Raw genomic sequence first — 13,065 nt, 5'->3', positions numbered from 1 at the left:
CACACACACACACACACACACCGCCCCTCATGGAAACCCCCTCCCCCCCCCATCAGACGGGGCGTGATCCCTGGCACTCCACCGGTGAACATTCTCAACCACGAGGGCCCTGCCCAGGCATCTGGGCCTCTGGAGAAGGCAGCCAGGAAAAGTGCCCGATGCAGGAACAACAGCGATGGCCAGTGTAGACCCAGGGTCAGCTCCGTCTCATCAGAGCTTCCCTGGGCTCCTGACAGCCTCTGCACAGGCAGCTGCAGACAGAGACAGAAGAATACCCCTTGGATAACTGCCCTGACTCGGAGCTCATTTTGTGTCTGTGGGAAAAGTTCTTTCCTTAACAATGACATGTATGCAGCAGAGAAAGAGAAAAAGCAAAAAATTTTTTTAAAAAAAGTACCACCTGAGCCCCTGACACCTGACCAGGGATGAGGTAGGAGAAAGGATGCTTTGGCCTCTCAAGTCAAAGTAAAAGGCTGTGGTCAGGTTTCCTGTTTCTAAAACTTAATAACTAGCCACCATCATGATGGCTTTGCTGAAAAGGCAGGGAGAATCCAAATGGGACAACCTAGATGTGTGATCGCAACTACCTGTAAATATATATATATATATATATATATATATATATATATATATTCCCTGCTATCGAGAAGGGAATTCCCAATCGGTGGGGAAACGCATGGCGGTTTCTCCCCGCTACTTTCTAAATTTTCGAAAGCCAGCACAGACTCTGTTTATAATTAGAGGGAAATTATGATATGAAAGTGTTTCCAGTCAAACTAATCAAGCGAAACGACAAAGCAGCTAGGCCAGAAATCTTTAAATAAAGGATCGGATCTTCCAACACATCATTCAACCGAGGCAAAGATGTCCCAGGCAGCTGGGAAGGCCAAACACATCACAAAAGGAAGAAGGAGCAAGGGAGAGAAAGAAACGGAAGAAACTGTCTCTGCTCCCCGGGTTTCTCTCCCAGAGGCAGGAATCCTCCACCAGCAGCAGTCTCTGGGAGTGACACAGACATCAGGCTGGGAGTGACAGAGACGTCAGGCCGGGAGTGACACAGACGTCACTCCAGGCTCAGAGCTTAGCACAAGCTTTGCATGCGGGAAGCCTGGTTCCATCCCTGGCACTGCAAATTCCCAGAAACACCACCAGGAGCAATCTCTGAGCACTGACCTGGGAGTAACCCCTAAGCACCAACAGGCATGACACCATTCCCACTCCCCTCACCCTCATCCCCAAAAAGCGGCATGGCCAGGTAGTGTAGGGGTTAGGGTATTTGCCTTGCAAGTGGTTGGTCCTGATTCAATTCCTGGTACTTCACAGGGTTACCTAAGCACTAAGTCAGGAGTCAGCCCTGAGCTTACTGCCAGGTGTGGTGGTGCAAAAATTGACTGAAAAAAAAAAAAAGAAAAAAAGGAGGCTCAAAGGTGCTGTCTTCGGGGCTTGCCTACCACGCAGGGTACAAGCGAGCTAGGACTTGCCAGAGACACACACAGCCCCCTCAGACCCGCGTGCCAGAAGCTTCCATGAGCAGAGCAGCCCATCCTACCCACCCGCAGAGGGCTGCGGGGATCTTCCGGCAGGGGCTAAAAGCTTCCCCAGTCTCCAGAACACCAAACATGCAGGCATGCTCACGCAAGTACACACACACACACACACACACACACACACACACACACACACACACAGAGCCCTCCCATACTTTGTGACCACATCTAGACCCTGGGAAATTGGGACTCCTCTCTGCTCCCGGATGAACTTAAACCAGATCCCCATTCCAGCGGGCGGTCACAGAGACCAAAGCAAAAGTGGTCTCTGTCGAGGAGGGCGCATGTCAGTGGCCCTGGGTTCTATCCCCGGCACCACAAACATGGACTGGATAAAAACCTAAGTGAACCAAGCAAGCCGCCTGTTCCCAGGGACAGAGAGAGCTTCCACTTGGTATTTGCAAAGGGAAAAAAAAAAAAAAAAAAAGGAAGTATAGCCAGGAAGGCCGTTCACTGGCAGAGTCTGTGCCTCACCTGGGTTCAAGCCTCAGCACCAAAGCAGTGGGGGTGAATAAAAGGGAAGTGTTTCCAGCAGGCAAAACCCAGCTTATTGCTTACTGGCCAGCAGTGTTCTTGGGGCGTTATGTTGCAACCTTCCTAAAAACTGGGGAAACGGGTCTTTGAGAGCCACTTTCAGTACTGGTCTAGCAAACAGCCTATTGATCTCAGGAGGCCCTGTACAGGACACTCGGGTTACAAGGCACCTCCAACCTGTTCCCCGCCCTCCGAGAGACCCTCTGCAAATACTATTCATCCAGAGCAAATACTATTCATTGGGGATCTAAAGAAAATGGCCTCAGGGACTGAAGAGACAGGACAGCGGGCAGGGCACTTGTCTTGCAGGGTGCTTGTCTTGCACGCAGCTGACCTGGGTCCCAACCCCAGTGTTCCATATGGTCCCCTAAGCCTTACCAGGAGTGATTCCTGAGCAGAGCCAGGAGTCACATCTAAACACTGCCCGGGGTGGCCTAACACCACCCCACTCAAGCCCCCCATAAAAAAAAGAAGGAAGGAAGGAAGGAAGGAAGGAAGGAAGGAAGGAAGGAAGGAAACAAGGTCCATGTTTATAGTACCCACCAGCCACCAGAACTCACTCAAGTCTGTTTAGGAACCACACATGCTTATGAGTTAGAAAAGTACACAAGAAACGGACTCCAGAGTGGCTGGAGAGATAGTACAGTGGGTAGGGCACCTGCCTTGCATGCAGCAGACTCGGGTTCAATTCCCAGAACCCCATATGGTCCCCCAAACCATGCCAGGAGTGATCCCTGAGCACAGAGCCAGGGGTAAGCCCTGAACACTGCTAGGTGTGCCCCCCCAAAAAAAAAAAATAAAATGGACAATCAGAGAGAGAGACTGAACATCAAGCCCCCTGTCAGCTATTCCCTTTGTATCTCTCCCCTCACACGTTCCACGTATTGTCTGGCCTTCACTGAGCCAAGAACCCACTGCCTTGGTGATTACTACTTGTCTATTTCAGACCCAGGAGTTCTCTGCAACGGGTCTCCAAATTTTTAGCAACACAATTTGTGGCATTCCTTCTAGAAGCCTCTCCCAGAGGGTGATCTGGAGAGAGAGAGAGAGAGAGAGAGAGAGAGAGAGAGAGAGAGAGAGAGAGAGAGAGAGAAATACTGCCCAGTCAGGCAAAAGGATCAGCTCTGGGACCCAAAATCGTTTCATGGGCAAGGATCGGGATCAGCCCTGAGCACCCATGGGTGTGACACCAAAAGAAAAAAAAAAACAAAAATATATTTGATAGAAGGCATTAAAAGTTTCCTTCGCTGTAAACTGGGGGGGGGGGGGGTGAGAGAGGAGATCATAAAGAGGAAAATAACCAATAAGAAGTGGCTCTTCTCGGGCAGAAAGGGAAGGAAGGCAGAGAGGAAAGGCAGGCACCGAGGACCATCTGAGTCCCGAGTTCCTACAGGCTGGGATGAAATCAGGGGATAACACTTTATTCTAACTGCCGCCAGCACACGGAGCCAAAAGCCTCCTTCCTGACAGCTCTGGCTAGCAATGACTTGCTCACGCTTACCACGGAAAAGCAAAGGTTTGATACGTGACAACCACGGGTGGTTGGCGGGAGCAGTCAACGTCGTTTCTCACCAGACAACTAACAGGAACTGGGAAAATGAGAGTAAGACTCGGTATGGTCGCAGACACTTCTGCCGAGAATCTACCTGGCATGCCCCATTCGGGCAAAACTTTCCGTGGCTTACACATATGTCCGAGGTAGGAATGAATCACTCGGCACTTGGTTGCGACTGGAGGAGCCCAGTGTCCTGCCCACCCTCTGGGGCCGTCTGGCCAGGCCTCTGAGATGGCCACTGTCTCCTCCCGCTCCGCCTCCCTGCCCCAGTGCCAGCCAGGGCCATTTTTAAATTCCCTTAGAAGTTTCCCAACCACCGGTTTGGGTGAGGAGACACACGGCGCTGCATTTGCTGACATGAAACTAAAAATACCCAACTGCCAACAAAAGCATCTTTTTACAAGGCTGGCAGCCTGGTGTCCTGAGGCTGGACACCAGTGGGGGATCAGACCCACCCCCGGGGCTGGCTGGCGGAGCAGCTGCCCTGGTCACTGCTGCTCCCAGGCCGCCCGGGGACAGATGGGGCCCTCCTGTCCTGTTGGAAGCAAAGAACAGTGTTCTGCCCCGACCAGCCTCCTTCCAAAGGCTGCAGCCCGGGAATCCCGGGGCTCCTCCTCCCAGGTTAGATCCCCACTGCGAGAAGGTGGGAGGGAGAAAGAAAAAAAAAGAAAAAAGCAACCTCACTTCCCCGGAGGGAGTGCGCGCACGGTTCTACCTCCCTTCCTCTTGCCATTTAAAAGCAAATGATTGCTGAGACTGCCGAGAAAGGAGACTTGGAGGCGTTAAAAAAAAAAAATGGATTTCCGAGCTAAGGTGGAGATGGGGGCGCGGGGGGCAGGCCCCAGGGCTGGGAAGGGAGCCGAGTTTGGCCGGGAAGGTTCTACCTGTTGGCTTCGGAGGCTGCCCGGAGAGTCCCCGGGCAGGCGCCGCGCTCCAGGGCGCCCCTCCCTCTTTCCCTCTCTCCCCAAATCCCAAACTTTCCGCGGCGCCCCCGGGCAGGTTCGGGGCTCAGCTCTGCACCCCCGCCCCGTCCTGGGTTTCAGATGTGAAACTAGTCTAAGCCACCACGAGGGGCCCGAGGGTTCCTGTAGCGCCCCTGGGGGACACTGGGGGCCTAGGAGCAGCGGGCTGAGGGTGCAACGGTCCGGACACCGGCGGCGGCCGAAGAAGTTTCCTCCCAAACCCCGTTGGCCAAGGCGCGCCCCCGGGTTATCTGGGGCGCCCCGGGGTGCAGGGCCCCAGGAAAGGGAAAAGGGGAAGGAGCAGGCCCCGAGGCACCAGCCGCAAGGTCACTGCGGAGCCCGACCCCGGGGGTTGGTAGCGGGGAGGTACGGAGCCGGCCCAGGCCCCTTCCCCAGCCCGGCCGCGCCGACCCCCACCTGCTTCTGCGCGCAGCGGCAAGTCTCTCTCTCCACCACGTGGGAACAGAGGGGCTCCCAGCGCCGCCGGGGTGTGCAACCCCCGGGTGCCCCGGCCAGGCAGGGGCAGCGCGCCCCCGGCCCCCCTGCGCCTCTTACATGCTCAGGTCCCGGCGAGGACCGGGAGGGAGTTTTCGTTCTCTTCCATCCGAGCCCGCCCCCCACCCCGCAACCCTGCCCCAAACGCTCCCCACAACCTCTACCTTTCCCCTGCTCCCTCCGAGGTAGACAAGAGACACAAAGACATCAGAGAAACGGGAGGGGGAAGAAATCAAAACACAACTAAGGCACCTCCTGGTCCCATCCTCCAAGTGGCAGGCGAGAGGCCAAGGAGCCCCCCGCCCACACACACACACACACACACACACACACACACACACACACACACCTCCGCCCGCCCCCCCCTCCAATGTCCCTCCTCATCCCTATCCAGACTCAGTGTCCTGGGCGCAGCCGAGCAGCCCGGGGAGCCCCGAGGTGGCCACGGGAGGGAGGAAGAGGTAAAGGTTGGCAGCAGCGGCAAGAAGCCCGGAGCGAGCGAGAGCGCGAGAGGGAAGGCAATAACCAACAAAAAAACCACGCTAACGCGCCCCCTACCTGGGTGCAACATACTTTGGAAATAGAAGATGACCAGGATAAAGGATCCCAAGCAAGTGGCCAGCACCATCCGGCAAATTCTGTTCATCCTCATCACTTCCAGCAGCGCCGGCTTCATGGCTTTGTCCCTGGCTGGCCGCTGCGGGGACCGGAGTGTCCGGGTGGCGCGCCCGGGGCGCAGGAGCCGGGACCCCCCGGGCAAGCGCCGGGCAGGGCTGGGCGGAGGTGGACTTGGGGGGGGTCAGACGGGGGAGGATCGGGCTGCTCTGGGCGACCCCCCCCTCTCCCGGCCAGCCAGGGCAGGGGTGTGCAAAGGGAGCGGAGTGGCCGTGCAAAGGCGAGCTGCCGCTGTTGCTGCTTCTGCTGCTGCTGCTGCTGCTGCTGCTGCGTGGAGCCGCCGGCTGCGCGCTCCGGCTCCTCCTGGCCTCGCCGCCGCCGCCGCCGCCTCCTCCACCTCCTCCTCCGCCTCCTCCTCCTCCTCCTCGCGGTGCCCGGGCGCGGGATGGAGCCGCGGCGCGCGGGTCGCTGCGGGCGTCGGACAGGGCCCCCCGCTTCGCCGCTCTCCGGAGGCTACTTCATCGCGCTCGGGCGAGCTCCGTCCGGATGCCGGGGCTGGCTTTTCAGCGGAGGCAACTCGCGGCCCCCGGGCGCGGGGCGGGCGCGGGGCGGAGCGTCGCCTCCTCCCGCCCCTCCCCGGGACGTGGTCGCGTCCAGCTGTTTCCCGGGGAGTGCGCGGCGCGCTCCCGCAGGGTCCCAAAAGCCCTCAGCACGGCCCGGCCCGCCGCCGCCGCCGTCTGGAGCTGCTGTCAGCGTTTCCATGACAAAACCCGGAGGAAAAAAAGACGAAGCACACGCCGCCGCCGCCGCCGCCGCCGCCGCCTCGGCGCTGCCACCCACTCCCGCCGCCCGGAGCGCAGCGGGCGACGGGGCGAGGATGGAGACTCGGGATCCCCGGGTCCCCGGGTCGGGTGGGGGACGGGGGCGGCCGGGAAGTGGTCCCCACGCCTCCCAGGGAGCGGGAGAGCCCCTTTTTCCTGATGCCCACCACCCCGGATGCTTGGGAGAGGGTTGATTTGGGTTTGTTGTTGTTGTTTTTTTTTTCTTTCTAAAAGACAGCACAGTTTTGAGCCACGTTTTTGGGGTTTTTTTTTTTTGAGGGGGGGAGGGGTGGAAAGCCGAGGGCCGAGTTTAGGTCAAGGTTAGGGAAACTGCACGGCCCTCCGGGGAATCGGGGGACTGCGGAGCTTTCTCGGGATTTCTGCAGAGTCTTTGACCCACCACACACACACGCACACACACACACACACACACGCACACATGCACACACACGCACACATGCACACACACACACACGCGCGCGCCCACGCCCACGCACATACACAAACACACACACACACACACACACACACACACACACACACACACACCTGTGCACGAAGCAAAAGGACTGAGTGGCTTTGAAAGCTCTGGTTTTCCCAAAGAGCAGAGCCTTCCTGAGTGGCCCCAGCCTATCAGAGGGAAGGGCAGGGCATGAAGGTGCCCCAGCTGGCCTCCAAGTCCGGCTCCTGCATGGGAGAGAAAAAGAACAGTGGCCCTGGCAGGTAACTGGAAAGATGGCGTTGCTTTCCTGTATTGCACAGAGTGATTGAAATTTTCCACTGCCATGCTTTTCGCTGTTTAGCAATCAATAAAGTGAATGTGCGCCAGAGGCGCCCAGAGCACCGTCTACCTACCCCAGCTCACTGGAAGAAGGAAAAAAAAAAAACGCAGTTACTGTACTTCACTTACTCTACCTCGTTTTCTCTTTGTCTGTCTGCCGGCAGGGAAGTATCTTTTTTTTTATATTCCTTGCCAGTTTCCCTTGTATTTTTAAAAGTTAAAGAAGGGTTTTCATTCCAGCGATTAAGCGATACCTGGTAACAGTACCATTGTGAAGACATCTAACTTTGGCGCCATAGTCTCAGATCTTCACTACTATTTACTCAATTGAGCATGAAAGACAAAACCATGCTACTCAATGCCTGCATAGAATAGGTGTTGGATAAATACTGAATCTGAATGCAATGGGCCTTATCCTCCTGGCCACGATACATCAGAGACACGACTTGTCCACAGAGATGTGCGGCCAAAACTACCTCTTCCTCTTGCGTCCCCTTTCCCCCAGGTTCTCCTCCAGCAGCTCTCCCCTTTGATTGCAGAGGACAATCAATTGCAGCTCGATATTTATGTAGCCGTGTGTACTATATTAATTTGTACTCACTTGTGAATGAGTTGCTTGCTAAAGGCAGCAGAGCTGAACAAGCTTCCATGCCGTTATTCTCCAGTGGTTCCACATACCCCCAAAAGATTGAGGATCAGAGCTGCATGCAAGTACACACACACACACACACACACACACACACACACACACAAAGCAGGGGTAACTTGCAGAGAACGTTGCCAAATGAGCACTTGCAATATTTAGCCTAGAATATCCGGTTCTCATTTACCTCCTGTTTTACAGAACAGGTCACTCAGCTGGCCCCTGGCCTTCGGGGAGAAGCCATGTCCATGCTCTACAAAACGCTGGACCTATGGAAGGACCATTCAGGAGGTGATAGAGAGCAGGGCTGGCTAGCAATCTAATCACTGGGCCATGGAGTGATGGAGTGACCAGTCATCACCACCTCGCCCCACAGGCCTTCCTGCAGGAGGAATCCTTTTTTTTTTTCTTTTTGGGTCACATCCAGAAATGCTCAGGGGTTACTCCTGGCTCTGCACTCAGGAATTACTCCTGGCAGTGCTCAGGGGAGCATATGGGATGCTGGGGATTGAACCTGGGTCAGCCATGTGCAAGGCCAACGCCCTCCCCACTGTGGATCACTCCAGCCCCCAGAGGGCCTCTTTCTGCCTCTTCTCCTGCCTCTCACTCAAACCCCTGTGCCTACTAGCTTCAGCTTTATTCATCTCTGACTGTAGTATTCGACTTAGTGACTGGCACCTAGTGGGCACAAACAAGTCAGAAAGGCAGAGGAGATGCCTTCTGAACTCAGATCATCTAGGAGTCGGCCACCTCTATAGTCTTACTTTGCTTCTTTTACCCGCCAAGTCTACCCAAACTTGGTTCCGTCTCTTACTCTGCGCTGTGTGAAAAATTAAGGCAGCCAGGAGGTGACTGAGGTGTAAGGTGAGTTCCTATCTGGACTCTGAAGGGGGCAGGGGCGGAAAGGGACAGCAGCCTCTTCAGTCCAGTTGCATCTCCCCCCACCACCACCACCACCACCAATGTAGCCATCAGAATAGGCAAGGTTTGGCTGCCGTAACAGACAAGCCCTAATCTCTGTAGCTGCAAATACCCTGGGCCTATTCTCATTCCAGCTGCCCTTGCAGGCAGATGGGGCTGGCAGGGGAGCTGTCCACGTGGTACTTGCCGAGGAGGCCAAAGCAGCTGTGTTTTGAACAAGCCAGTTGCATAGCCTGAAGAAAGGAGAGCTCCCCTGGAACAATTCCGCACCCGACCTCTGGTGGTGTGGCTCCTGATGATTGGGTTATCATCAGGTATCAGCCGAAACTACTCGCCAACTCTCCACTACCCACACCCATCTGAGACTCGAAGAACCTAAGACACAGTCTTCTTAGCTGCCATCCCAGGTCGCTGGTAGGATCTTATTTTCCCTCCTTTTTCTAAATTCCCCATCACCCTCAGAGCTTTGGCAAATGGATCCCTTGCTCATCGCGGGACCTGCTAAAACCATCCTATTTTCAGGCTCGGTGTGGTCCTGAAAAAAAAAAAAAGTGTTAAATCGAACTTCTATTTCTGTCTGATCATCTTGGACAATTCGCAGGGAAGAAAGAAGCAGATGCAAAAATCCCAAGTCCGGCTTCCGTGAGCCCTCGGCAGGGCACCAAGCGCTATTTATCAGGCCCTGGGTCCCTGCAAGGCAGGGCTTCCCTCCTCGCCAGCCCTGCCACGGTGCTGGTTGGCATTGAGCAGCTCGCAGACCTGGCAACCAGGGCCCTTTCTGTGCCTGGTGTCAGAGAGAAGGTGTGCTGGAGCCCTGGTGGACAGAGAGCTCTTTAGGGTTCCCCAAGGAGGGGTGGCGGAGGGGCTGGTCCTGTCTCCTGCCAACATCAGCCCCAGGGGCCCCTGGGGGGACTGGCTATGCCCATTTACCTCTCTGGTCTCCCCAGCACAAAGTACACTCAGTTAACCAGCACACAGTAAATATTTGTGGAGTTTAATTCAAACCCCTTTGCCCGGAGTCTGCGGAGATCTTAGGGTACAAATTTTCTACAGGTAGGTAAACCACAAGTACACACGTGGGTTTCTCGGATACAGCTCTGAGAGCGACTGTTCTTCTCCGGCATTTTGGAACAAGGTGGGGACGTGGGAAAGGCAGAGAAGATGGATGGAGAAGAGAGTCAGGGCGAGAGGGAGAGAGGAGAGACGGCGTGAGGAGAGAAGGAAGGGAGAGATCAGGGAGGCCAGACAGGAGGAGGAGTGAGGTTCATCAGTCAGCCTCGGTCCACTTCCCTCTCCGAGCTGCCTTCCCCTCTGCGCAGTGCAGGCCCAGACAAGAAAGAGGCTTGTCCATCACTCCGGCTGCCAGTGATGGCCTCCACCCTGCTTATGTCTGCAGAGAGCCCAGAAGTACCTCCTGGATGCCCGTCCCTCTCACCTGCCTCCCCGAAGGTCCCTGACCAACTCCCTAAGCCTGTCCCGGTGACCGAGAAGCCCCCTGCTCCAATCACACATCTCACCCCCAAACCCAGATCCCTGCTCTGGGTGGCCCCACAGAGAGGCACCATAGCCAGGTACTCGCCAGGCTGACCGGCATTTCCAGCAGCTCAGGCCTCCAGATGGGGCCAATCAGGATTTTTCAGAGCACTCTAAGGTCCAGACAGGTGACAGAGGGTCCCTCAAGTCACTCTGCAGGAGGTGGCAGGTTCAAGGCGGCAAAGTCAGAGCCAGGCAGTGGCAGTGGCCACCGAGGTCCCTTCTCTCGTCCTCTCTAGAACATGTATTAAACTGAGATGCAGCGGATCAGGCGGGACTGTGTGACCTCAGGCAGGTCACCTCACCTCTCTGAGCTCCACTTTCTCCGCCTACAAAATGAGGACAATTGAGCAGCCGGGAAGGACGGGGCACAAGGTGATCCGTGAACACGGGTGCCCAGGTCAAACTTCTCCTTTGCTCCTGCCAGCTCCTGACACCGTCTTCCCTGAGTCTTGGCCCTTGGTGGCCCTCAGTCAGGACTTTAGCATTTCCTTGGCACACTTTGCCCATCAGGGCCGGTAATTTATTGAAATATTCATGTGTGTTTGTTATGTGTGTTTTTTTTTCCAATTTTTCCCCCCGTACTTCTCTACTCTCTGTACGACATTGCCTGAAGGGTTTGAGAAAGAACTTTCTTGAAGAAGAAAACTGAATTGTGGAAGAAAACCATCCAGGAAGAGACAAGAAGGTGGGGACCTTTCTAAAGGGGGGGGGAGGGCTAGAGAACCGTCAGTCACCGGGACAGGCTTAGGGAGAGAAGGGACCTGTGGAGCTGTGGGAGGTCAGAGGCAGGAACCTTGGAGGATGGTCCCCATGTCATCAGAGATACGTGTCCCCTGCATGACATCAGAGTTACAAAGCACGGCCACCCTTGGAGGTGCCCAGGAGACCCACAGGGCTTCTGGGTTTTTGAGCCAGGACCATATGAGGACCCCAAAACCAGGCCAGAGAGATAGTATGGGGCAACTACATGTGCCTCGCACATATGGTGAGGGTCCATCCCTAACTGGGCCCCTGGCTCTACACAGGCTCACGAGCATCGCTGGATACAGCTCGGCATGACCCTGGTTATCCCTGGAATCTCAGAGCCTGAGCAGCACCCCATCTTTGACCCTCACAGTGCACCACCAGCCAGGTTGGTTGAGAATTGCTGGAAGGGACCCCAGGGCTTCCTGAGGACTTCTTTTGGGAGGGGTGGGGGCCACCCCCAGGGGTGCTCAAGGCTTACTCCTACCTCTGCGGTCTCCTGGTGAGATGATGTGTGGTGCAGGGATCGAACCCGGGTGAGAAAGCTCCTTACCTGTTGGAACTGGCCCGCTGACTCTCCTGAGCACTTCTTGGGAGCTTGATCCCCTGCCTCCCCGACCCCCCCACTATTGCCACAAAAAAAGATATCAAGAACCTTCAGGTACTAAACCCTCATGCTGAGCCTCACCCTCCATTCAGAATCATATTCAGGCCAAAGCAGACAGTACATCTGAAGAGAGAGAGAGAGAGAGAGAAGAAGAAGAAGAAGAAGAAGAAGAAGAAGAAGAAGAAGAAGAAGAAGAAGAAGAAGAAGAAGAAGAGGAGGAGGAGGAGGAGGAGGAGGAGGAGGAGGAGGAGGAGGAGGAGGAGGAGGAGGAGGAGGAGGAGGAGGAGGAGGAGGAGGAGGAGGAGGAAGAGTCGCCTTCACTGCATTGACATTCAGAGCCATAGAGTGAAGGGAGACAGACCAGTGATTAGGGATGTGCCTTGTCACAGGGTACTACTGTCTCCTGGGCCGGCCATGTAGCTCCTCGGGGCTGACTAGGGAGCCAGAGGAAACAGGCACACAGCTAGTGACTCACAAGTTCCTTTCCACTGCACACCACACACCCCCAGCTACATGTCACCCACATCCCCGGGAACCTTTATACCCATCATACAAAGCTACCCTAGGTGTCCCCTTTCACAGGTGACCAATTCCCCCCCCCCCCACACACACACACACATACACACAAAGAGGCAGGGCTTTGCTCCCATTTGCACGGAGGGTCTGGGTCCACGAGAAGTGAATATGAACCAACTCCTTAGCACCAAGACCCAGGGCTCAGAGATTCCAGTCCGTGTCCATAGGAGCTCCAAACCACCAACTCCACCAGACTGGTTAGCCAGGTCAGGCTGAGGTGAACCCTAAAAGGAGCTAGAGGGTCGTGTGATGGGGAGAGGGGAGGATTGGGCCATGAGAAGTCAAAGGGCTTTTTCTCAAGTCAGCTGGGGTCTCCTCGCCCTGGTATGCACGGAGTCGGCACTTTCCCGTACCTTTGCATCCAGCAGGCCCAAGCTAGTTCGCGTCAAGCATCTTCTCTGCTTTCCCTTCTCTGCCTGCGAAGGGCTCGCCCTGTCGATGGGAAGAAAAGATGAGCCTGTGTGTAGAAACGGAGCAAACAGTGTTCACCTTTGTCTGCCCTACCCCAGGCAGCGAGAGGCCCCTGCTTCTCGGGATTGTTTGTGCCCCTCTCTGGAGATGAAACGGCTCTCTATAAGCCCACTGACCCCAAAGGAGCTGGGAGGTAGCAGGGCAGGGAAAAAAAGAGGGATCGTCTGTGTGTGCGGTGTTAGGGATGTCTTTCCCCAACAAAAAACGTCTTGTCTTAAGTGGACAGCTTGAGAAATACTTGCTAAAAAAGTCATCCC

General features: G+C 55.6%; 1 protein-coding gene across 2 annotated transcripts in view; it reads right to left on the bottom strand.

Annotated features, from left to right (window-relative positions):
* CHST11 (carbohydrate sulfotransferase 11) overlaps positions 1–5,884 on the bottom strand; it is a 190,134-nt gene extending 184,250 nt beyond the window's left edge. The window contains exon 1 of one of the 2 annotated variants that reach the window (XM_056116940.1): positions 5,652–5,884. In XM_056116940.1, coding sequence (XP_055972915.1) covers positions 5,652–5,769 — 118 coding nt within the window. In that variant the 5' untranslated portion in view covers positions 5,770–5,884. The remainder of the gene's footprint in view (positions 1–5,651) is intronic. The other variant, XM_056116948.1, reaches the window with a different exon arrangement.
* Between the last annotated feature and the right edge of the window lie 7,181 nt (positions 5,885–13,065).

Source organism: Sorex fumeus, unplaced genomic scaffold, assembly GCF_029834395.1.
Source record: "Sorex fumeus unplaced genomic scaffold, SorFum_2.1 ptg000003l, whole genome shotgun sequence".
In the NCBI taxonomy this organism is placed as follows: Eukaryota; Metazoa; Chordata; class Mammalia; order Eulipotyphla; family Soricidae; genus Sorex; species Sorex fumeus.
Note: the sequence above shows the minus strand (reverse complement) of the source record. Positions and strands in the feature narration are given on the sequence as shown.